Source organism: Notamacropus eugenii, chromosome 4 (assembly GCF_028372415.1).
Source record: "Notamacropus eugenii isolate mMacEug1 chromosome 4, mMacEug1.pri_v2, whole genome shotgun sequence".
Lineage (NCBI taxonomy): Eukaryota > Metazoa > Chordata > Mammalia > Diprotodontia > Macropodidae > Notamacropus > Notamacropus eugenii.
In genome coordinates, this window is record NC_092875.1 from 68627898 (window position 1) to 68654475 (window position 26578).

Genomic DNA, 26578 nt, shown 5'->3' on the forward strand with positions numbered 1-26578 from the left:
GGCCTCCAGGAAGGCTCCCAGATGGGGACCAGAGCAGCACAGGCCCCAGCCTGGCAGGGGAAGGAGCCCAAGTAAGGCTAAGGTGCTTAGGTACCAAGGGAAGCTGGTCCTCTCCACATTCCCTTCAGGCATGTAGTCCTTTCTCAGAGGAAAGAAGGAGGAAACATGTGCCTTGGGCATCCTAAAGAATGGAAGCCCTTGGCCATAATTCAGACACAACCATCCTCCTTAAGTGGCTCTGTCCAAAGAAGGACTCTGGTCAAGGGGCAGCCCAGATAGTGAGTTTGGAGCCTTGATTCCTGGAAGCCCCAGAAGGGACAATTAGCACAGAGAGGCAGCACTGACATTTACACACACACACACACACACACACACACACACACACACACACCACTGACAATAGACATACACAAGAAACCAGCGCCTGTGTAGACATTAACAAAAAGGAACAACACAGAAATAGAAATACAGATGTCATTGATGGACATACTCATATACTGAAAAGCAAAGTGTAGATGCATCCACTTGGAGGCAACTAGAGAGACCAGACACATCAAGATGCTAGGGGCTGGAAATGACCCAACCTGGCCAGGAACTGAGGGGGATGTTGGATGGTGAAAAGCCTTTCCTTCTGACATTCTGAGTTCTCTGGTCTACGGATCCTTCCAACCCTAGCATTCCATGGTCCAAAGGTCCTGTCAACTTAGACATTGTATTTAATATTATGAGGACCTTCCTACCTCAGCTCTGACATTCTGTGTTCTAAGGGCCCTCTCAGCTCTGACTTTGGATGTTCTAAGGGACCTCCCAGCTCTGATACTCCATGTTCTAAAGACCCTCCCAGCTCTGACATTCTGTGTTCTAAGGGCCCTCTCAGCCCTGACACCCTGTGTTTTAAGGGCCCTCCTAGCCCTGATACCCTGTGTTCTAAAGTCCCTCCCAACTCTGACATTCTGTGTTCTAAGCTCCTTTCCAGCTCTGACATCCTACAAATGTATGATTCTTCAGAGGTGAAGGAGGAAGGACAGTAGTTGATGCATCAACAATTCACAGGGTGAAAAAGGACACCAAGATACCAGAAAGGGAGAGCTCATTGTCTAACAGTTAACCCACCATGGGAGCCCAGCGCCCCCTGTGGGAAGAACTAGGAACTGGGCACAAAAGGAGGAAAACAAGCTAGAGCTAAACCAGTGGGACAAGGGAGAAAGAACCCCTGAACTTCAGGAGGCCTTACTCTCAAGGGGAGACCCAATCTTGCCCTAAGGAAGCCTTCAGTCTGAGGTAGGATCTAATAGTTGCTCACAGATTACCTAGAAAATCCCATAAAAGAGCTTATGTCTAAAATCACCCAAGAAGACTCCATGGACCTGGGTTCAAGTCCTGTTGTGACACATACTGGCTATGTGATCTCTGGCTAACTTCTCCATGTTCTAGCCAAAACTGTAAACCTGTAATATGGAGGGCAGTTGTTTATCTGCATTGGTAGAGGGAATTGAAATCCCAACATCAGGTTCAAAAAACAAAATAAAACAAAGCAACAAAACAAAACAAAACAAAACCGAATCCTGCAAGGAGAGAACTTTGTACATTCTTTCCTTGTGCTCTGGTTAATTTTTATTGTGCCTACCAAATGGAGAAGGGAATCAACATTTATAAAGCACCAGCTGTGTTGCAAGTGAGCCCTGTGCTGTCAGCTAGGCAATTTAAAGATAGGATCTCATTTGGTCCTCGAGACATCCCTGGGAGGGAGGTGCCAGAGAGGTCTGGCGTCTGCTGGGTTCACCCTGTAAGCTCCCGGAGGGCAGGCACCAAGTTGCTTTTCATGATCTTTCTCCAACATGGAGCACAATACATTCATTGCACCCAGGAGGCATCTAAGAGTTATTAGATGGTTATGTATCTAGATAGAGTGAGACCGCTCTACATATCTATAGATACAGACTTATAGCTCTAGATCCATAGAGAGTATGTAGATATACACATCTGTATATCTAGAGAGAGAGAGAGACTATGTGTATTTATATATATGACCTCCATGAATGTATCTTGTAAATACACACATGCACATATAGATATATATATATATATATGTGTGTGTATACATGTGTGTGCATATCTAGTTAATTATGTGTTAACTTCCCCGCCTTTATTAGAATGTGAACTCCTTAAAGGAAAGGACTGATTTTACATCTTTATTGGTATTCTCAACACTCAATATTGTACCTGGCACGTAGTGGATACTTTATAAACGCTTTTTCATTCTTTCATTCATTCATTTTCTCCTGGCTCTGATATCCCATGTTCTAACATCTGCAGCATCTCTAATATCCTCTGTTCTGTACTTCCCAGTTGACATTCTGCACTAAAAAGAGTTTTTTCCGGGACTTAAATTTTAGCATCTTCTTGTTCTTATCCCATCCCACTTCCCATGATCTTGGAGGAAGATTCCTTTGAACTAATGAGGAGAAAGGGGATGAAGGAAGGGTCTTGGGGGGAAAGGAAGGTCCGATGGTGCCAGGGAAGAGTAGGGAGGAACCCTCTGGGGCTCCAATGAGATTTTAGTCATGCCATCCTGAATCTGGGTCTGTTGAGGGCTATCTTAACTCTCTCTTTTTTATCCTTTTCCAGGACTTTCTCTTCTTTTCCCTTCCCTGAGCTGCCCCTCTACTACTGGGTCCTCTTGGTGAAGCACCCAAACATCCATCTCTCTACCTTCCCCTCACTCACTCTCTTGCGCCCAGACCCTGGGCATCTCAGGTCCTTGGCTGCTGTTGTTCAATCATATCCAACTCTTTGTGACCCCCAGATGGGGTTTTCTTGGTAAAGATACTCAAGTGGTTTGCCATTTCCTTCTCTGGTCCTCAGATCCTTGGGCTCAGGTTTTGTGCCTTCAAAGGATCTGAGAATGTGGTGCTATATGTTCTCCTACTGCTCCTCAGTCTTTGGAAACATAGGCAAGCATGGTCCTTCCCTCGCTAAGGAGCCTACTCCATTCTAGGGCAGCTGTAAGTGGTAAAGCTTCCTCCCCCAGCTAGCCTAAATCTGCCTTAGCTGGTGAAATCCAGCACTGATCACACACTGTCTGGCACAAAGCTGGTTGGTTTGAGCAATTCTATTGACTCCCCAAAGCATTTTTTTTTGCATCACCCCTAGGTCTAGTTTTGGGGGATACCCGAATGCATTTGTCTCCTTCAGGAATCAGCCCTTCAGCATCTGAGGACAGAGAGCTCACCCTGCTCCCAGACTTCTCTTGCCCAGATGAAGCCCTTCTCTAACTCATTTAATAGGTCCCTGTAGGAAATGGCCTCCAGCGTCTTCATCATCCTCGCTGTCTTCTGTTGAATGCCTTAGCTTGTCAGCATCCTTCCTAAAGCTTCCTAAAACCCTTGGTGGCTGCACTTTCAAAGGGACCCTGGAACTTCTGGAGGTAACATCCTGCCTAGATTGTCTAACCCATCAGGGGTTCTAGTGAGGGGCTGCTGATTCTAGAGGCCAGGAGAATGGGACCAAGAGGAACTGAGGTCATGATGTGAGGGAGACAAGAATTCCCATTCCCAGCTACCAGGCCTCTTTCTCTGAGAGGGGACCTAGGTTGGGAACAGAAGGATCCCTGCTAGATCTCTTCAGGGAGCTGAGGAGGAGGGGCTGAGATCCTCGGAGGTGATGGCAGGGAGGGCAACCGTGGCATCACCCTTCTACCAGTGCTGAAAGGTTTGGGGGCTGAACAGGATCTCTGTGAGAGGAAGCCAGGGGAGGTGAGAGGAGGTGACCAGCATCATCTTCAGAAACAGCTGCCACATCCCAGTCATGGATCTGGGAGACTGTGTGCCCAGGCCCAAGGAGACCCCTACTCCGTCTGATTCCCTGACCCCATTCTCCATTCACTGTCCAGAGCCCCTGATCCAAGGCCCTGTAAAGAATAAAAGCAGTGGTCTCTTTGCCATTCCCACAGTTCTCAGCTCATCTATACATAGATTCCCTGATTCAGGACCACAAAGAAAGCAGAATACAGTTGCCATGGAGACAGGCCCCCCAGGAGTGCCTCAGCAGGCCTTAGAAGATCCTAGTCACTGGATTCCCTTTACCAAGGGACTGTAGCTTCTTCCAGCTCCCTTGGTGGTCACTCCTAATTACTGCCTGTCCAGTCCTCCAGAGCCTGGAGAGGCCATGTGCTGAAGTGGGAAATTCAGACACACAGGGCCGTGGGTCAAATCTCAGTTTGGCTGACTAGTGGCATAGCTTTGGGCAAATCTCTCAACCTCTCTGCAGCTCAGTTTGTCCAACTGAAAATTGAACTAAATGACTTCTGAGTTCCCTTTTTAGCTCTGCTCCTAATTTAGTGATGCCTTAATCCTGATTATTCTACCAGTTCAATGTGGGATCTTGGACAAAGGTCTACCCTTCTTGAGACTTTGGTGTCCTCCATAAAATGAGGCATTTGGGCTAGATCTCTAAAAGGCTACAGTTCTAGTCATGTTTTGGGGTGCCCATCACAGGGCCTAACCATAGGGCAATCCTTAGAGAATTGGACGCATTAAAAGGCAGCTGAGGCAGAAAGAACAGAAAATTAAATTGGATTTCCAAATCCCAGCTCTGACACTAACTCAGTGTGTGATCTTGGGCAAGTCACTTCTCCTTAGTTTCCTCTTTTATGAAATAAAAGGGGGAAAATAGGGAGGGAGAGGTCTGGAAATGACTGGCATGGAAGGAAAAAGATGCCTCAATAAAATGTTAAAATTAACAGAAACAATGAAGAGTGGATTACCTGGTCTCTAAGGGCTAATTGTTCTACCTGGTCTGAGCTGTGGGTTTTAGGCTACTGAATCCCAACCCTTACCCCACATCTGCCTCCAGGTAGAGAATGGAGAATCCGCCTAGATGTGGTGGAAAAGATGTCCAAAAGAAGGCCAATGGGACCCTGGCAGCCTGGATCCAGCCTCTTTATGAAACTCTAATGTCAACACAACCTGGCACCCCATGAAGCAGGGAGCCCAGGGGATAAAAATGCAGCACATTCTCCACTTGAATACTTACACATATCTTTAATGCCTTCACCCCATGGGGCTCACAAGAGATCAGGAAATAAATAGACAGAAGAGAATGGGAAGCTTAAGAAGGAGTTGGCATCCAATTTAGGAATGAAGATAAATGCCCAAAGTTGACCACTTTGATGGTAAAGTTGCTCCCCAGTGGGATGTACCACTTCCATCTGGGCAAACTCCCTAGGGTGTTATCCAGGTCTTCAAAGGCCACTTCAGGGTTGGACCACCTTCCTTCAGGACCCAAAGTTACTGGAGGACTATTGACACTGACTTAGGAGGTGGCGTGGAACAGTGCTATGGGATGATGATTGAATCCCTTCCTTTGGACTCAATTTTCCCATCAGTAAAATGAGGGAATTTCCAGTTATGGTCTAAGGACCCTCCCAGCCCTGACATCCTGGGTTCTAAGGGCCCTCCTAGTTCTGACATCCTGGGTTCTAAGGGCCCTCCCAGTCCTATATTTTCTGTTCTGTGAGTCTTTTCGACTCTAACTCTTTGCATCTTCATGCATCTCCTATGCATCTTCTCTTTGCCTGCCTTGATGTTCTAAGGTCATTTAAATGCATCCACTCACATTTCCTTCTAGGAACCACAAGGTGGCAAGTTCTGACTGGCTTAGAACCAGCTTCAAAGGGTACAAGGCAAGGGCCCATCAAGAGGACAGCCAGGGAGAGAAAAGGGGTTCTCTACAATGCAGCACAGGGGAGTCTGGCCTCCTCTCTGGCCTCCCAGGCAGCAGACATCAGAGCAGGTTGATCTCATCCAGGTAGCGGGCCAGCACTGAGTCCCGGACATCCTTGAAGACCTTACGGATATTATGGGTGTCTGTGGCACAGGTGTAGTGGCTAAAAAGGCGCCTCGAGCGGGAGTTCTTCCTTGCAGAGCCTTTAGTATCCCCAGAGCCAGTGTATATCCTGGTGTACATTTCTAAGATGAACTCCTTAGCTGCTTCTGCATCCTGCTTGGGGCCTGGTGACAGGGAGGAAAGGGATGGTAAAAGACATGCCTAAAAATGGTGGCCAGAGTTGTGTCTCGGGGTCTCCATGAGCCATGCTTAAGTCACCACAAGAGCAAAAGAGGAAGTGGGACCAACCACCCCTGCTCCCCAGCTGGGGCTGGAGTCTGGTCAGTTAGTCCCCCTTCCTGTCTGGGGTCTAGTTTCCTCAAATCGGGAACCAGAGAGCCAAAGAGCCTCACTGGGAGGAGGACAGGATGTGTGCTCTGTGTTGGGGGTGGGGGTCAGGGGAGATGCCTTGACAACTCTTTCCCTGGGTGGGGGTCAGCAGGGAGTAGTTGTATAACATTCTCCTGGTTCTGTTCACTTCATTATGCATCCGTTCATGAAAGTGAGGGAAATCCTAGGATTTTAGAGCTGAAAAGCAATTACAAGATTGAATCTAATCCTCCTCATTTATAGAAAGAAATATGAAGCCCAGAGGGAAGAGAGAAAGACAATTCATTGCATGTTTATAGAGGAAACCAACCTGTCCTGTCTTGGGAGGGAGCAGGAAGGAAGAGGGGTACCCTAATATGAGCAAGAGACCAGAATTCTAGGGATTTTGCTTCTAACTGGTGATAGCTCCCTTCTCTTAATATTCCCATCTGTAATATCCATCTGTAAATTGAAGGAGGCAAACTTGGTCATCCCTAATGTCCCTTCCAGCTCTGAGGCTCTATGAAAAGAATGTGGACCCAAGGCAGATGAAGCTGGGCCATCCCCCAAATGAGGATGAGAATGACATGGCAAGGACCTCCCTGCACATCCCTCCATTGTGCAGAATGGCCAATAGGGTGTCCTGGAGATCAGGTCGAGATCCGGGGTTGAGATAGGGAGTTGCTCACCAGGGAAGTTGGGGAAATAGGTGGCCAAGTGGGAGGTGGGGATCTTCTCTTCCAGGATGTCTGTCTTGTTAAGGAAGAGGATGACAGAAGTGTTCTTAAACCAGGGCAGCTCCAAAATGGTGCCAAACAGGGCCAGACTCTCTTTCATCCGGTTCTAGGGAGAGAAAGATGTCAAGGGGAATGGTTCTTAAATATAAAAAGAGAATCTCCAACCAGTACCTGAGCAGGAAGCCCCTAGCTCTGTCACTTGCTTCTTACAGTATCTTGGACTAGTCTTTACCCTCTCTTGGTCTCAGTTTCATCCTTTGTAAAATGAAAGAGTTGCCCACTTCTATCTTCTAAGTCTCTTCTAGCTCAAGATCTAGAGTCCCTCTATAATATACTCAACAAGTAGCCATTTATCTTCACTTAAAGATTGCCCAGTAACAGGGAAGTGACTAATCTTCCAAACTTTTAGTCCTTCCTCCCTCTAAAAAAGATGACCTTTAATTTATATTTTGTATAAAATTACATATGGGCAGCTAGGTGGAATAGTGGATAGAGCACTGGATTTGAAATCAGAAATACTCACTCGTTTTCATGAGTTAAAATCTGTCCTCAGACACTTACTAACTGGGTGACCCTGCATGAGTCACATAACCCTGTTTGCCTCAGTTTCCTCATCTGTAAAATGAGCTGGAGAAGGAATGACAAACTACTCCAGTATCTTCGCCAAGAAGACCCCAAATGGGGTCTGAAAATGTTGGACGTGATTGAAAGAACTCAGCAGCAACAAATAAACGTATACATGTATGCGTTATTTCTCTCAATAGAACATTAGTTCTCTGAGGGCAAAGACTTTCATCTTTGTCTTTGGTATCCCTAGAACTTAGCAATGCATCTGGGTCAAAGTAGATGTTTAATAAATTAAGCATTAATAAATGCTTGTAGATTGGCCAATTGATGGCATTCCTTCTTCCCTATGACAACCCTTCAAATATTTGAAGATGTTGTTCAATTTCCCCCACACCTCCAGACAACAGCTTCACTTTTTTCAAATTATAATCACCAGAAATGAAATGGTCTCTATTCCCTTCCCCAAGCTGGTCGCCTTTCTTTGGATGCATCTGGCACTGGAGCTAGAGAACCTGTGTTAAAATCTTATCTCTGAGGATTACTGCCCAAGAGACCTTGGGCAAGTCACTTGGCCTCCGTGGTCCTCAGTTTCCTCATATGTAGGATGAAGGATAATGGCCTTTGAGGTCCCTTCCAGTTCTACCTACACCTATTCCCTTTACTCCTCCAATTTGCCAATGTCTTTCTTTCCCTTTGATCAATATTGATTGGATCTGATTGACCAGATGAGGTTAAGCTTTTATCGAGTACCTACTATGTGCAAGACAAAATGAAAGATGGCCCCTCCCCTTAAGGAATTGAGATTCTCACCAAAGCAGAGGATAGTATTTACGAGTTGTCTTTGTGACAAGAGTCTCTGTCCCTGTACAAGTAAGTGCTTGTATGTCTTAGGGTATGGGGGGACTACATTTGTGCATTGTGTGTGTCTGATTGTATCTGTGCATGGGATTATTTGTTTATACTTTCAGGCTCTCCAGTCCCCCTGGTTACCAGCACAGATCCTTTGTAGACCCCTGGAAGACTTTGGATATGGTCTTGAAGAGTTGCCAGAGTCCAGGGCTATTTCTTAGCCATCGGCCAACCTGGATTCAGACACAAACTTCTCCGAACTTGTGACAGTAAGCCTGTCTCTGTATTCAAACTCAAAGCTTTTGCAGTTTAGTAAAACCTGTCAGATCTCGTCCTGCTGGCATAGTCATCTGGAGCCCAGGGTCCTCTCTACACTGTGGAGGGAGACTTCAGTGCAGATGTACAAACCATGATGTAAATAGTAGTCTCCAGAATCATTTGGTTGCATATCCCTAACATACCCCTAAAAAAGGTGGGAGCATGTACCCCATTATGTGTATATTCACTTATTTGTAAATTACATGCAGGTGCTACTATACTAATAATTATGCGGATTATAAAATTTACCCAGAAGTAAACATCGCAGACAATGAATTAAGATAAAAATCATGCTTGATAGTAGAATCGCAGGAGGAGATGGATGACCCAGTCAGATCTATACTTTGGCAGCTGCATGGAGTCTGAATTGAAGAAGGGGAGAGATTTGAGGCAGGGAGAGCAATCAGGAAGTCAGTGTAATGGTCCAGGCTGAAGGTGATGAGGCCTAGGCTAAGGTAGTGGCTGTGTGAGTAGAGAGAGAAAGAGAGGAGAGATATGAAAGACAGAGAGGGCAAGATCTGCCAGCTGGTTGGATATGCAGGGCAAAGGAATGGAAGGAGGTAAAGATGACTCTGAGATTGCCAGCCTGGGAGACTGGAACAATGGTGGTAACTTCAACAAAAAATGGGTAGGTTTTGAAGAGGTTACTGCTCATCTGGTGCTTCCTCATTTTTTTTAGGAAAGGAAAGGAAAGGAAACGAAATGAAACAAAACGAAACGAAAGGAAAGGAAACAAAACGAAAGGAAAGGAAAGGAAAGGAAAGGAAACGAAATGAAACAAAATGAAACGAAAGGAAAGGAAACAAAACGAAAGGAAAGGAAAGGAAAGGAAAGGAAAGGAAAGGAAAGGAAAGGAAAGGAAAGGAAAGGAAAGGAAAGGAAAGGAAAGGAAAAGGAAAGGAAAGGAAAGGAAAGGAAAGGAAAGGAAAGGAAAGGAAAGGAAAGGAAAGGAAAGGAAGAGACAGAGAAAGGAAGGAAGAGAAGGAGGGAGGAAAGAAAGAAAGGAATAAAGAAAGAAAAATGAAAGATATAAGGGAGATTTACTCACTAGTAACTGCTCCAGAGCCTCACCACTGAGGGGGTGCCTGCTCTAGCCACAAGGTGATGGGAAGGCAGGGCATGGAGACCCAGGCCAAGAGGGTCTCCCTACCAGTCATTTGGCTGTCCATTTGCTTTGGGGAAGAATAGTTTACAAGTGTCCTAGGACCCCCCCATCCTGTACATCCCCAGAAGGCCAGGGGTAGGAGAGATCAGGGAGGGGAAGATGGTTAAGGGGGTGTTGTAGCAGAACAGAAGCCCATAACTGTCTGTGGATAGAGGGAGAGGTTGGGATGAAACTCATCTCCCCACACTCTCATTAGGTGATCCAAGGGATGTACCCCTGAGTGTCAAGCTACAGTCTCCCTAAGATTATTCCCAGTCCCCACTTTGGAGACCACTGATGTAGTACATGGTGTACTGGGCTCCAATCCTACTTCCACTGATCACTAGGTAGATAAGTCTGCACAAATTAAATCACTTTTCAGTTTCCTCATCTGTCAAATAAAGGAAATTACTTTGGGTGCTTCACTGTCTTATTGTGAGAATCAAACCAGATAAGGCAAGTAGAATTTGTTGAAAACCTGAAAGTATGGGATAAATGTGAACTACAATTATGTCACATTAGATAAATATGAAAGGCCACATGGCAGAACGAATGGAGGCCTAGCCTTGGAGACAACAAGACCTAGGTTCGTCTAAAGCTAATATCTTGCATTAACTGATGCCTGCTAGTGCTTTCTGAATACTCTCATTCTGTTTCTTGCTTTAAAAGTAAAGACAAGATTGTTGGACCAGTTAAAAAAAAAAGACCTGGGTTCGAGTTCTGACTCTGACACACCTACCCTACTAGCCATTAACTTCTCGGCTTCTCAGTTTGTGTCTCTAAGACACAAACAAATGATGGATCAAGATTAGGAGAGGACATTTCCACACTGAGAAACTACTACTGGCAAGACCTTAGACCATGACGTGTTAAAACAGAAGACTTTAGAAACCTTCTCAGCCAACACTCTCATTTTACACATGAGGAAACCTGTGATAAAACCACAGGTCCCTACCCAGCTTTTCTATCTTCAAAAGAAGACTGGATAGGGACAGCTAGGTGGTACAGTGGATAGAGCCCTGGAGTCAGGAGTACCTGAGTTCAAATCCAGCCTCAGACACTTGATACTAGCTGTGTGACTCTGATTGCCTTGCCAAAAAAATTTTTAAAACCCTAGATGACCACTTGTCAGGAGGTATTGCAGAAGGGGAGTCTTGCCAAGGTCTGGTTTAGACTAGAGGAAACTCAAGGTCCCTTCCAACTCTGAGATTCTGGGATGCTGAGGAGTGTTTGTGTGATAGTGTATACTTGTCTTCAAGTGACTGCATCTGGTTCTCTGTGTGAGAGGCTGATATACATGCTTGTAAGTCTGACTGATCATGTGTGCCTGACAACACATGGAACCATGTCCAATGAGGCTGTGAATATGGAGGAAAACAAAGCTGATTGTGTCTGTATGGGTGACAGATCACCTTCTGCGTGTTTCAGTGTATATAGCTGACTACCAGCACCGAGGACTCACCTGGGACTGTGTGTCCCTAAAGGTGAATGTCTCGTGGATGGGAATGAGAGCCCAGGCAGGCCCCTCCCTAGGGGACAGAGAATGTTCCCAGGTACCACCACAACCTCCCTTCTCCCCTCTGTTTTCTCCTAGGATACAGACCCTCTCCACCTCACACCTGTTTGGTCTCCCTGCCTCCTGGCTCTCTATATGCCAATCTATCTTCCATATGATGGCCCACTGGGCTTCCTAACCCATAGACCTGACCAGATCACACCCCCTATTCAATGACTCCCTTTGACCTTCAGGATCAAATTTAAAATCCTCTCTTGGGCTTCTAAAGTCCTTTGTAAGCTGACCCTCTCCCACCCTTCTAGTCTTCTTCTCATCCCTTCCTCCCCTTCATAGGACTCCAGTGACACTGGCCACTTTGTAGTTCCTCCATCAATCCATCTTCCAACTCCCTCCCTCAAGCCTAACACGCTCCCTCTCCTCATCTCCACTTCCTGGCTTCCCTTACTGGCTTCAGGTCTCAGCTCCTCTTAGTGCCTTCCCTCTAGGACTATTCCCCTCCACCTTGTGTCCCACTCAGTTGTTTACACATAGTCTCCCCCATTTGATGGTCCTTCAGGGCAGGGACTGTCTTTTGGCTTTCTTTGTATTCTCAGCCTTTAACACAGTGCCTGACACATAGTAGGCTCTTTATGGGCACAGTTGGGTGGATCAGTGGATAGAGCACCAGGCCTGGAGTTAGAAATACCTAAATTCAAACCCTCAGACACTTACAAGCTGTGTGACCCTGGGCAAGTCACTTCACTCAGTTTGCCTCAACTTCCTCATCTGTAAAATGAACTGGAGAAGGAAATGGCAAAGCACTCCCATTTTTTTTTTTTTTTGCCAAGAAAGGGGAGACATGACTGAAAACAACTGAACAACAATAAATACTCATTGATAGGCTGACCTCCTGGTTGTTCTCCTCCAGACACTGATCATATTCACTCAGTGAGGCCAGGTAGATGAGAGCGATGACATTTTCAAAACAGTGAATCCACTTCTTTCGTTCAGACTTCTGACCGCCCACATCCACAATCCTGTGTCAACCAAACAGGCTAAGGTAAGGGGGGGCTCTGGGAGAGACTTCTGGGACACACACCTGACCTTTTACGCACAGATCCAGAATTAATTAAATGCCAAGGCTCCCCAGGACAGCCCCCACCCCAGCTGCACCCACACAGAGGTCTCAGAAACAAGAAGGAATGACACCTAGGACTAGATTGGCCACCAAATTGATGGATGACCTTGGACCTCTCTGAGTCTCAGTTTCCCCATCTATAAAATGGAGGGATTATACTAATTGACTAATAGGCAGCTACGTGGCTCAGTATATAAATACTAGAGAGAGAGTCAGAAAGCCCCGAGTTCAAATCCAGCCTCAGATAGTTATTGACCCTGAACAAGTCACTTCACCTGTCTGTCTCAGTTTCTTCACCTATAAAATGAGGATAATAACAGCGCCTACCTGCCAGGTGTCATGAGGATAGGAGGAGATAATAAGGTTGCAAACCTTATTATGCTTATACACATGTGAGCTGCTATTCATTATTATTTATTTCTAAGGGTCCTTCAAATATTTGCATGTAGAAGGAAAGGGCACATGGATGGAGAAAAAAGCAGTCATTTTTCTGGGCTTGACACTGGGGAGAAGGATACAGGGGCCACTTTTTTGAGCTAAGAGGAGATTTTGAATTAAGAGGCAAAAAGTGTAAAACCTTGGCTTGTCCATCCTGGGGTCAGACCTTACCCGGACCTCAACCTTAGCCTCAAGCAGAGGAGACACCTGCTGTTTGGAAAAGGTCTGGCTGGGTTCCTGACAGGGCCTCCACCCTGCCCCCACCCCACTCACTGCCACAACAGAGCTGAGCTTACAGGTCTTCTTCCTGTTCTCTGTTCTCAGAAATGTGGGTCACTGATAATAGGGTCTACGTCATTTCCCCCCAACCCACATGGACAGGTTATTTCCCAGGGGCCTTCCCTAGTAGGCACAGTCCCAGAAAACTCTGGGGCCCAGCGAGGGAAAAAAGTAGAGTGCTGGAAGCCACCTACCATAGCTTCCCAGGTCTCCAACTCTCTCGCAATAGGTGTCTGAGGTGGCTCCCTAGAGCCAACAAAAACCTAGTGAATGTGGAAAAGTGTGCTATCGAATTAGTTCTAGCAAGAACTAGAAGAGACCGTAAAATATTGAATGGGAAGAACCTTACAGAATGTTGGGGGTGGGGCTCTTAGAGCTGGGAAGGGCCTTAGAACCCAGAATGTCAAAGTTGAGAGCACGCTTAGAACACAGGAGGTTAGGGTTAGGTGGTCTCTTAGAACACAGGATGTCAGAGCTGGGAGGACCCTTAGAAGACAGAATATCCTTTCAGTGCCCACTCACTGTTCAGGGCAGGTGCTGCTGTAGCTGCTGAGCATACAAAATCAAACAGGGAACATCCCTTACCCTCACTGGATCATAGCTAGGCCAGTTCTAGACCTCCCTTCTGGTCCGAGCTGAAATCCTGCCTTCTGCCCAAAGCCTTTCCCAATTCTTCTGGATGCCAGTGCCTTCTCTCTATTGATTATCTGCAGTGTCTCATGGATACATCTTGTTTGTGCATAGTTTACATAATGTCTCTCCCATTAGCTTGTGAGCTCCTTAAGAGCAAGGATTGTCTTGTGCCTTTCTTTGTATCTCCAGAGTGTAGTATGGTGCTTAGCAAATTATGACTGGCACATAGTAGGTGCTTAGTAAATGTTGACAAACTGACAGAATCTAGTCCAACCTTCTCATTTTACACATGAAGAAACTGAGGGGCTGAGGAATGATATGGCTCACTCAAGGTCACATAGTAAAGTGGAAAGCCCTTGACCTCAGCTCCAGTGCCCTTTCCACTGGCTCCCCCTGAGTTCCAGTGGGACACCTGACATATACACAAATAAGTAAACACCCAGAAATACAGGAGGGAGAGAGCTCTGTGAACTAGAAGGACAAAGGCAGGTAAGTGATGGTCCCATACCCCAGTGAGTCATGCTAGTATAACCCACCCCCAACCCTAACCATTTTACAAATGGAGAGAATTGGGCGAATCTTGCCCAGAGTCACACAGGAGACCTGAGCCTACTGGCTGCCCACTATCTCTGTGAGCTAAGCAGGAGATCCTGGAGGAATCAGGGTTGATGGGGGGAAGGAACCAGGAGGTCCAGAGTCTGATCCAGTGATTCAGGGTGGAGAAGGGGCAGCTCTGGGGCACTCACCTCAGGTTGGTCTTCTGAACAGAAAAGCAGTATTCATTAATGCCAGTCGTTGGCATCCGGCTCCTCAGAACATCCTGGGCTGTGGGGATGTAGCTTTCTTCTGTGATACGCTCCAAGTTGGACAGGTAACTGTAAACCCAGACCTGACTCTGAGTCCTGGATCTGACCCTCTTAACCCTCTGGGTCCTGGTGCAACCATTCCCTATCCCACTCCCCCAACACAGCAGAAGCCAGCCTTTTGGTGTGTCCACCACAAAATGGCATTCCCCCCCCCCCCGAAACCAGGAAGCTTTCCAGTACTACAGTGTTCCTTTCCTTCTCTGAGTCCCCACAGGCCCCACTAATTGCACCCCACAGGGTCAAGGGGCCAGCCAATCACTGCCCCTTTCTCCTGCCTTCCCCCACCCCTCAGTGTCTGCCCCAGGGCTGTCTCTACACAGAGGCTCCATCAGAATTTATTGACCTAGGTTGGTAGTAGTGTGAATATGATCAGAATCACATTTATTTTCGAGGGTGTGTGTGTGCTAAAGTGTTCACTAAGAGCTTGCCCCAGTGGATGCTGAGAAGTGTTGGCATCAGATGTCACAGGTGGAGTGAGTGTGTGCCCTTCTCCAAAAAAAGAGAGGAAATGAGGCTGGGGAGCTTATGAGGATATGTGAACCAACAGAGAAATCCAACAGAACAGGGTTGGAGAGTCAATACTCTGCTAAAGGTCTCGTATACTCTATCTTCATGCAAAGACACTCCCCCTGACTCCCAACCATGCATAAACATGTACCACACTCAGCTGAGATACACCAGAAACACACAGCATACCCAGATCCATGCATCACACATAAAGCCCCATGCATGCAGACTCCCACAAAGTGATGGGACAATATAGTCTCACACATACACATCACAAACATATGTTCCCTATTAATAGGTGTATTTTATTTCTTCAGACACACACACTGCCCACAGATGTACCCTTTCTTTCACACACACATATACCCCATGTCCACAGGCACACGCCCTCTAACACACAGACCTCTCTCCCCCGTTGTCCCTACATGCACCTAACATTTCTAGATCCAGACAGAAGCATCCCGGGGGCATGTGTTTGTTCACTTTTGTGATGCATTACTCCCCAATACCTAGAGTTGTGGGGTTATATTTGAGAACACAAACACATACATGTATAGAGATGACTATGGGATAGCTCTGCCTTTCTGGATTCCTGATTCCCCCCAGGAGTCCCCTGGCTCCTGAGCTGAGTCTCTGGGGTTCCATCCAGCATCCCTCCCATGGATGTGACCCAGAGACTTCCAGGGCTCAGTCTTCACGCTTAGGGGGAAAGCCTGGTAACTCAATGACGCAGAAGCTGGATTTCCTCCAGGCAGATCACACACACACACGCACACACACATACACATAATTGAACCCACCAGACCCTGCATCTGCCCTGCACTCACTACACAGCAGAGTCCAGCAGATGGAACTCACGACGGCGATCATAGCAGGTTCTGATGCCAGCATCTTTCCATAGACACTTAATGGCATGGGCATGGGGCTTCTCGAAGGTTGTCACTTTGTAAGCATCCGTGTTCATAATCAGGTTAGCATGATGCTGGAAGGTAAAGGGGCCAAGAAGTCAGAGCCCATAGGGTCACTGAGGCTATCAGCCCAAGTCAAGCTAGAAGGGTACCTCTAAGACAGGCGAGATGCCAGGTTTTGGGTTTCCAAAATAATTTCTTCTGTAGTTTGCCTCCAGGTCACCCACAGCACACCCTCACATGTCATCCTCTTCATCTTTCCATAATCAGATCAGAGAACTATAGAAATACTAGTTCATACAATGGGGAACCTTGGGGATTTAGCCCAACTCTCCCATTTTACCGATAAGAAAACTGAGGCCTAGGGAATGCCTTGCTCAAAGTCACTCAGGTATTAAAGGGTAAAAGTAAAATTAAAACCCAGAGCCTCTAACTTCAAACCCATTACACCAAGATGGCTCCCACATATACTTCAAGAGATAGGTGAATAGGTAACCTTGAACAAATCTCTCTCCCTTCTCTGGGCCTGTTTTCCTGCCTGTCCAACAAAGGATCCTCTAAGGTTCCTTGCAGTCCTCAATTTGTAGTCCTCTCATCTTATAGGGGCCCACATGCCTGGGAGTGGGGGTGGGGTGGATGTCAGGAAAGAGAGATGACCGTGGGCTAGAGCAGCAATAGGGTATACCAACTATCCCCCTTTCCCATTGCCCCTAGACCCTGCATCAGTTCCTCCTTGTTGGGCTCACCCTGCTCTCAGAGCAGCTATAGGGGATGTGAAGGGTGTCCATGGCCTCAATCATGGCCTGCATGGAGGTGAAGATGTTCTGATAGACCAGGGATGTGAAGCCCCTTCGGTCCTCCTCAGAGTAGCCTGCCCCATGGATAATCCGCATCTGTTTGATGAAGGTGCTTTTTCCACTCTCTCCAGTACCTGTGGATAAGAGACCAGATCAGGGTCAGGAATGGCCTCGAGTTCTCCCCCAGGCCCCACATGGGGGCTCCTACAATTTCACCAGCCTATCCTCCCGGGGGAGGGGGAGGGGGAGGGGAAAGGGTTCCCAATATTGTCAACTTATATAAAGATTAGAACCCTCTGCCTGCTTCCCAAGAAACTCTTGGACAGACATTGACAATAAAGACTTACTTAAACAGTTTTATTCAGTAGACAGGGCTCAGGACTGGGCAGTCATGAGACTCCCATTTGAGTGGTGGAGTCAGGTCTGGGACCTTCACAAAATCAGTCTCAAAGTGGAAAGAGACCTTAGTGACCAGCCTATACATCTGAAAAAAATTCCTTTTACAACACAGCCAACAAGGGGTCATACAATGTGTGCTCAAAACCCTCCAAAGAATGGAGTCTTTCCTCAAATGATAAGAATTCTTTCCTATGATCAGTCTTCAATTTGTCTGTTTGAAACTTCTACCCATCTGGCCTAGTTTTGGCCTCTAGGATCAACAGAATCCATCTGATCTCTCATCTAGAATATTATAGCCCTTTAAATACTGGAAGGTAGTTATCATATCCCCACTGAGTCTTCCCTTCTCCAGGCTGAGCATCATCAACTCCTTGGATTCATCTTCTCATGGCATAAATTCAAGGTCCTTCACTGTCCTAGTTTCTCACTTGGGAATATTCTCCAAATTATCAGAACCAAATTCAGTACTTGAGATGCAAACTGACTAGGGCAGGGAGTAGGGCAGTGATTACTGCCTCCCTGATGTGGCCCCAAATTGAACTGGTTTTCTTGGATGTCATCCTCACTCTCCTTCACCACTCCGCTCACACATCCCCTACCCCAAGCCCATATCCAATCAGTCACTAAGTCTTGCCTTTTCTCCCAAACATCCCCTTCTCACAAAGTCACCAAGCCCTCATCACCTCTAACTGGGACTATGGTAATAGCCTCATCAGTCTCCCTGACTCTCTCACCTCTCCAATTGATCTTCTACTGACCTGTCAAAGTGATTTTCCTAAAGCCCATATCTAACTATGTCACTCTCATTCCATAAACTCCAGTAATCCAGTCAAGGATAAACTCTTCAGTTTAGCATTTAAAGCCCTTTATAATCTGGTCTCAACCTATCTTTCTAAACATAGATATCACATATAATATATATGCACACACATACACATATATATGCACATATGTACATATATATAAAACAAATGACTGGATATTCAATAAAGGGTCATTAAAGAAAGAATTTAAAAAGTAACTGGAAACTAGATGACACAATTCTAAAGAACTTCTGGGTTAAAGAACAAATTATATCTTTGTCAAAGAACAAACGATAGAAAATTTCATTTAAAAAATGACAGTAAGGAGACGATATACTAAAACTTATCAACTGCAGCTAAAGCAGTTCTTAGGGGAAATGTTACATTTCTACATGCTTTAATCAATGAAAGAGAGAAAGAACAAATTAATGATTTTTTAAAAATTTGAATAATAACAAATCAAAAATCTTCAAAAAAATAACTAAGTAGAAATTCTGAAAATTAGAGATTAATAAAAGGTAAACAAATGAAGCCACTAGATTAATAAACAAAACTGATTTTGGAGCTGGTTTTTTAAATTTTATAAAACAGATCAGCAGTTAGCTAACCTGATTTTTTTTTAAAAAAGAGGAAAACCAAATTGTTTATATCAAAAACAAAAAAGGAGAACTTGCAACAAGTAAAGAGGAAATCAAGGAAATTATCACAGACGAATTTGCCCAATTACATGCCAAGAAAACCGATAACTTTGGGGCAATAGGTAAATACTTACAAAAAAATAAGACACATATTTTTGAAAACAAGGAATAGTTAGCTTACATAACTCAATATCCAAAAAAGAAATTGAACAACATATAAATGGTCTTTCAAAGAAAAAAAAACCAGTACCAATGGACTCACAAATGAATTTTTATCAAACATTCAAAGAAAAATTTATTTTAATGCAACATAAACTGTTTACAATTTCTAAAAAAGACACCTTTTAATCTCTTTCTATGATACAAATGTGATCTTGATACCTAAGTTGGAGAGGAATAAAGCAGAGAAAGAAAACTACAGACCAATATCCCCAATGGACATTGATGCAAAAATTTTAAATAAAATATTAGCAAATAGGCTAGAATAACACATTAAAAATATCATACACTATGATGCCAGGTTAGATTTATTCCAGGAATGAAAGGGTAGTTCAAAAAAAGGAAAATATGCATATAATAAACCGTATAAATAATAAAAATGATCATATTAACAAATGTTGACAAATCCTAGGTATCAATAATTATATGACAAAATCCAACACTCATCTCTATTAAAAACTATAAAAATCATAGAAATAAGCGAACCTTTCCTTAATACAGTAAATAGTATTTATCTAAATCCAAGAGTAAGCATTATATGTAATGAAGAAGACTTAAGAGATCTTTCCAGCAAGATCAAGGGCAAGAAAAGGATGCCCATTGTTACCACTACTGTTACACAGGGCTGGAAATGCAATTGAATATGAAAAAAATAAGCATAAGTAAAGAGAAAACAAAATTGCCACTTTCTGAGATGAGATGATGGTAGACTCAGAGAACCCTACAGTCAACAAAAAATTAATTGAAATAATAACTTCAGCAAAATCTCAGGATATAGAACATATCCATGTAAATAGTCAACATTCTTATATATAACCAACAAAATCCAGCAAGAAGAGCTAGATGAAGAAATTCCATTCAGAATAATTATGGAAACTAGGAAATGTTTCTAGTAAATTCACCCAGTGATTATGTGAACTCAACTATAAAACAGTCTTTACAGAAATGAAGACAGACCTAAATAACTGGAGAAACAGCAATTGTTAATGGATAGGTCAAGCTAATGGGTAGGGCAGCTAAGAGGTGCAGTGGATAGAGAGAGCACTGATGAGCTTAAATACAGCCTCAGATTTTTGCTAGCTAAATGACCCTGGGAAAGTTATTTAACCCCTCTTTGCCTCAGTTCTTTATCTGTAAAATGGGGACACACTGGAAAAGGAAACGGCTAATCACTTAAATGTCTTTGCCAAGAAAACCACATGGACTTTGTCATGTAGAGTCAGATACAGTTGAACAATAATAGGTCAAGTCAATATAATAAAAGTGACAATACTGCCTAAATTGATTTATTTAGTGCTGTACCAAGCTCTCAAAACAGTATGTTACAGAGCTAGGAAAAATAATAATGAAATTTATATGAAGCAGCAAAAAGGTAAAGAGTTTAAGGCATAACAATGAAGAAAGTAGGAGGGAACGTAGTCTATTAAGATCAGATGTCAAACCACACTTCAGAGCAATAATCATTAAAATGTTTTGGTATTTGTTAAAAAAGAGAGAGATTGATAAATAGGACAGATTAGATACACAATATACAGAGGAAAACCAACACAGTTTGGCAAACCCAAAGACCCTGGTTCCTGAGAAAGGGCTCACTATTTAATAAAAGTGAATGGAAAACATGGATGGCAGTCTGGTGGAAATCAGTTTTAGACCAACATCTCACACACAAGACGAACTCTAAATGGATACATGACGTAGTTATAAAAGGTCCCATGACAAAGAAATTAAAGGAGAGTTGAAGAGATTCTATGGATGAAAAGTTCAGGATTAATTAATTGACAGGATCACTCAGAATAAAACAGACAATATTGAGCATATCAGCTTTCTGACACGTTCTAGTTGTGTGACTCTGGGCAAGTCACTTAACCATGTTTGCCTCAGTTTCATCATCTGTAAAATGAGCTGGAGAAGGAAATGGCAAACTGCTCCGGTGTCTTTGCCAAGAAAGCCCCAAGTGGGATCTCAACAACAAGTCTTGTTGATGCAGTGCCTGGCGCATAGTAGGTATTTGATAAGTGTTTGCGGAATGGAACTAAACGAATTGGGGAATGGTCACACTGCAATCAATGTCTCTTTTAAAACACAACGAAGATGAGGAATATAATGAAATTTGGAAAGAAACAGAAAAAGGATGCAGATAAAAGAAAGCAGAGCTGACAGAATATACTCAGTGATTATGACCATGTAAACAGCCACAACGTTCGATAAATACAAAGCTCCACTTAACTATTTTTTTTTAAAAATTTCCTATTCTTTTATTATTTTAAAGAAAAAGGTATTTTGAGGACTTTGGGGGTTTGGGGGTAGGGGCTGTTTTTCATTTTATTTATTTGCATTTGTTGAAACTGGCAACTGACAGCCTTTGCTCTCTTGGTACCTGCACTGTGTCAGAGAGATGGACCCAGAGTATTGATGGACCCAGAGTATTGATGGACCCAGAGTATTGATGGCAGAGTCTCCTGTGAAGAATTCACCAAGGGCCAATGGAGACTGAAGTCAAAGAGGTTGAGAAGGGGTGGACAAAATTCTCACCTCGACCATGGGAAAGAGGCTCACATGTTCACAAGAACCTAGATCTGTCAAAATTTATATTCTTTTGGGGAGAGGCATAAGAACTACATATGGGATTTTATTGGTGCAGGGAATTAACTCTACCAAATGGTGGTTGGCTTCTCCACATCTTATCCTGAAGACTCACCCAGAGCCCTGAAAAGCTAAGGGACTTGCCCAGGGTCACATGGCCAGGAGGGTCAAAGGTAAGATTCAGATCAAAGTCTTCCTGGCTTTGAGGCCAGCTTTGTATTCACTACACTAGGTGGACACTCATGTTTATAATATATAGAATGTTGTGTAATTCCTAGTAAACATACTATATGTGCAACATATATAGTATGCTTATAATAAAAACTCTTCTGAGCTCTAAGGTTCTTTCAGACTCTTCCATCCTATGACTCTGTGACTCATCCCCTACATCTCCTCCTTAAAGCCTCCTTGGGTATGATCTCATTTGCTTCCCACTTCCTTCTGCAGATTGTAGACTGAGCAAATTCTCCCAATTTTATAGGCTCCAAGGGCACATGCCTGAAGTCATGCCTGGAATTTGGGAATGGAAAGTAGAATCAAACCTCAGGTTAGGATGGGGAGAGTATTGACCTGGCAGTAACAGAAAACACCACCAGATCACCTTTCACTTTTCCTTAGGCCCCCTACTGAAAGGAGAGTGAAGGGGGTAGGGGTGGATGGACCACAAGGGAGGGAAAAGTTGCAGGCCACAAATGAGGAAATGGGTGGAGACAGAGAGGGAGTTGGGAGGAGAGGGCAGGAAGCAGGAGAGTGAGGCAGTGATGGGGGAGCCCTGAGTCATACAATGACTGAATACAGGCTCCTTCCTGCTCCAACATTCTCTGTTCTAAGGTTGGATTGAATCACAGAACCTCAGAATAGGAAAGAGGTCTTTGGGGGTCTTTTAGCTCAAGTTGGAAAACCTCCAGCAGTGACAGACTCATTACCTATTGGGGCAGCTGAGATAGCTCCCACTAGGAAATTTTTGCCTACATGGGATAAAAATTTGCCTGTCTGCAAATTTGTTGATATGAACAGAACAAGTCAGATCTTCTTCTAGGGCGCAGCCCTTCAGGTCCTGGAAGTTAGCTATCACGTTCCCCCTCAGTCTTCACTTCCTCAAGCCAAACACTCCAATTTTCTTCATTCCAGTAACAAAATGCATTGGGTTTGAGGACCAGTACTGTGAGTGCTCAGTTATTAACCCATCAGTAGTATATTCCATCTCTCCCTTCCAGACCTAATATTTCATGATCTGAAGATTCTTTCTGGTTCTGACATCTTGGGCCATGTGTTCTGAGGCCACATCCTTCATCCTTTATGTCTGAACTCTTTTAATAACTTCCAGTCTTCCCCTACTCTAACCCAATCTTCACATTTTCCCCCAAAGTTTATCTCTGATACTTCTCATCTGTTCAAAAACCTCCAGACATTTTCTGACCCCAGCAGAAAATCCAGACTCCTCACTCTGGCATTCAAGGCCTTCCACAAACAAACTCCACCTAATCTTTCCAGATTTTTTCCCCTGTTCCTCTTTATGTTCTTGATGCTCTGTGTTAACAGCGTTTTACCATATTGGTCCAGACAAGATCTGTCTCTAACCTGTGGACACCTGAAGCTACACAAAGCAGGCCAGAGACAGGAGTGTCAGGAAACAAGAAGAGTTTAATTAACAGTTTTCAGAGTGAGGAATGCTCCCCATACTGGAGTAAAGGCACAGCTTATGTATATAAATCACCAGTGAGGAAGGTGGGAGGGGGATTACAAAACAATTCTTTCTAGAGCTTGAGTGGTTTCCCACAACAAGCCCATGAGTCCACAAGCTGCATTGTAAGCTTCCGGATCCCAAGTCAGAAGAGGCAGCTCTGAGAAATTGAAATTATTAGTATATTCATTATATACGTATATCATACTGATTAATATAAAAATCATAATTCCCTTCATATCTGTCCAAATTGGATGGCACGCTCTTTCCTAAATACATTTACTTTTATCCTTTTATTAAGGGGATTTGTTCTGTGAAATTTGTATTCAGCCAAAGGGCCACACTTGAGGACCTAGAGGGCAACATGTGACCTCAAAGCCATAAGTTCCCCACCCCTGTCCTAGACTTTCCCCTGTCCTTGGCATTCCTTCTATTTATGTGAACCAACCTACACCATCTCTGTCCATTGAAATCCTACCCATCCTACAAGGCCTCACATGTATGCTGCTTCCCCCAGACTCCCCTGACTAATTTCCCACCCCACCCCCAAGCCCATAATGATTGTTTTCTTGGTCCTCAGAACACTGATTTCCTCTCACTTATGGCCTTTATCCTATCCTATTATGGATTATATGGGCCCTATTTCATCCCGTTTCCAGACTACCAGCTCCAGGAAAGGAGAGCCAGATATTATCTATCCCTGTCCTCACTCCGTCCAGGGCCCAACACATCAGAGACCTCAGGGAATGTCTGCTGAGCTAAGCAGGCACCTGGAGCTCACATAGGAAGGGCCTGCTTCCTCTTTGACCACCCGGGCTCTGGTTTGAATGGTGAAGGAAGAAGATTCATCTAGAAAGTAGGACTAAAAATGTGTAATCCTCTACGACCAGGAAAGAGGGTTTCAAAACTTGGTATTTAGAGGCCTTTCTGTATCAGCTTTTTTTGTGGGAAGGATCCCTAAGTCCTAACAGGGATGACTAGAGATCATAGAACTCTAGGGAGTCATACAACATCAAAGCTGGAGAGGTCCTTGGAATACAAAACCTGGAAAGTCAAAGCTGGAAGGATGAGCCAATATTCAGTTTTGATATTCAGTGTGTTATTCCTTGAATATAGGTCCCCAACCCCCAAGCCTGGGTCTCCATGGAACCAGAAGATTTGAAATAGGACAGCAAAATGAGGCAGAGATTGTTGGTCTGGGGTTACTCCAGGGAGATCCTGCCAGAAGGCAAAGAAGTGGAATCTTTCCAGGCCCCTGGGCAGCAAGGGATAGAAGCTCTCTCAGTGTGGTGAGAGGAGAGAAGGAAGGGGGAAAGTTGTAGGAGCCACTGACTCCATTAAGAATTAAAGACTAGGGTCACCATCTCCCATTGACCTTACAGGTATCTTTAAGAAAGGCCTTTGGGTCCATTCTGGCCCTCCACATATCTGGCCCACCCTCATTTTTTGATCCTTACCTCTGCAACTCTAGCCTAAGGTGAGAAGGAAGAGAGAAAACAGATATTAAGAAAAGACAAGTTTGAGAAAATATCAGTGGTAGAAATCCCTCTGAGTCTTCACAGAAATGAACAAAAGCCATGCCGACAGAAACACAAGTGGAGACACTCCCCATGCTAGCAGTGCAAGGCCTAGCTGGCCTGGGAGTGGTGGTGGGGAAGGCAGAATAGGGAGCAGGAGAGGTACATATGGTTATCCTGAGGAACAGGACCAGCCTGGTCTGACAGGTTGATGACAGGGCCCTTCAGGGCATCAAGATCTACCGGTTCATGGGATTTGAATTCTGAGCCCTTGAGTTTAAATCCTCATGCTGTCCCTTCCTACCTTAGAAGATGTGACCTTAGGAATGTCTCCTACCCTCTCTGGCCTCAGATTCCTCATCTATAAAATGACCTCTAAGTTTCCATCTAGATCTCAATTCATTTACCTCTGTCCCCACTGCATTGAATGAATGACCACTTCAGACTCTCTGTCCTCCCTGGATCTTTGAGGGGAACAAAACTTGAACCTCCCAGGAACAAGGGAATCAAGGAGAGGAAAGCCAGACAACCTAGTAGGAAAGAGACATAAATCTGGCAATTCCCAAGAAAGGAGTGATTCATGGCCTTATCAACAATACCATGTGGGTGATGCTTGATTCTTTCAAATAGTTTCACCATTTCATAGCTATTGCTTCATTTGCTGACTATTGGGAGCCTGGGGTTCTTTCTGTAGGACATTGGGTCATTCCTTTCCTTTCACCAGGCCTTTCTAAAATGAATATATGGTCTCTAAGGTCCTTCCTTCCTCTATGAGCCCAAGAGAGTCAAGAATTCTTGCCTCTGGATCCTCCTCGGAAGGTCTCTGGTCCCCCTGGGTCAGAGGCCCCTCTGAGGCAGGGCAGGACCAAGCAGACAGAGACACTCACCCAACAGTAGCAGCTTAAGTTCTCCTCGGTCCCTCTTCTTCTGTTCCATGAGGATCTTATTGATTTCTTGGTCAATCCTTAAGGCCATCTTCTCATCCTCTGTCAGGCACCAGGGGCAGCAGTGCCAGCTGAGGGAACGGGCCATGGCCTTGGAACACCAAGGGCTGGAGCTGTCACAGGGCTAAAGCAGCATGTTGAGTGTCTTGGATCCCCGCAAGCAGATTTTCTAGCAGGAAGATCCTACCATTCCCAGTTCTCCCCAAGGACCAACACAGCTCTTTGGTGCAGTTTCTGGTTCTGCTCCGTCCAGGAAAAGATGATGGAATCCAAGGGAAAAGGAGGTTGATCTCTTCTGTGCCCTCTCCTGCCTGGGTCTCCTATAAGTTTTGGCTTATGTTTCAACTCAGGAGATAGGGAAAAGAAGAGGAAGAGGACAGCGTCACCAAGTTCTAGACCAATCTCACCAAGTTGGCAGGCAAGTCAAGGAGAGGTAAGAACCAGCTGTCCCAATTCCCCCTTCTTCTCAGTGTGGAGGAATAAGCTCAAACTCGGAGACTGAGTCGGGTGTCCCTTAGGCGGCAGGCGTGCAGAGGAAGAAGTCTCGACCACAGGTCTGCCCCTGGCTGTCACCCAGCGGGGAGCTCCTTCCTCATTCCAAAACTAGGGTGTGCTTAAGCTCTCGCCTTTGCCTCAGGGTGCCGCACCCCTCCTTGGCTGGGGTTCCCTGGCCCCTCTGGCTGGGAGGAGACAGGGTTCAGCACCCCCTCACTAAAGGCTCCTCCTTTCTCTCAGGCCCCTAGCCACAGGCCTTCCCCCTCACCCAACTATCCAACCACCAACCACCATGCGTGCTCTCTCAAAAAAAAAACCCCCAAAACAAAAAAACTCTCCGCCCAATGAAGGAACAAACCATTTCCGGAAGGGAAACAAGCTGTCGTCTTTGCTTTTCTGGAGACCAAGGGGAGAAAGAAGAGGCA

The 26578-nt window shown here is 44.9% G+C and overlaps 1 protein-coding gene across 1 annotated transcript; it reads right to left on the bottom strand.

The window, feature by feature from the left end:
* Nucleotides 1-5022: 5022 nt before the first annotated feature.
* Nucleotides 5023-26378, bottom strand: GNA15 (G protein subunit alpha 15). Its single transcript, XM_072601698.1, has 7 exons — nt 25602-26378; nt 16821-17005; nt 15994-16148; nt 14540-14668; nt 12213-12342; nt 6885-7038; nt 5023-6011 (listed from the first exon to the last, which is right to left on the bottom strand). Exons 1-7 carry the CDS (start codon nt 25744-25746, stop codon nt 5785-5787), a joined length of 1125 nt encoding a protein of 374 aa, XP_072457799.1. The 5' UTR covers nt 25747-26378; the 3' UTR covers nt 5023-5784.
* Between the last annotated feature and the right edge of the window lie 200 nt (nt 26379-26578).

Excerpts from the sequence above, each read along its gene's own strand:
- GNA15 (XM_072601698.1), bottom strand. The coding sequence starts at position 25,746 with ATGGCCCGTTCCCTCAGCTGGCACTGCTGCCCCTGGTGCCTGACAGAG. Across the intron at positions 17,006-25,601 it reads ACTTAAGCTGCTACTGTTGG|GTACTGGAGAGAGTGGAAAA; the intron begins GTGAGTGTCTCT and ends TCTTATCCACAG. Across the intron at positions 12,343-14,539 it reads GTTCAGAAGACCAACCTGAG|GATTGTGGATGTGGGCGGTC; the intron begins GTGAGTGCCCCA and ends TGGTTGACACAG.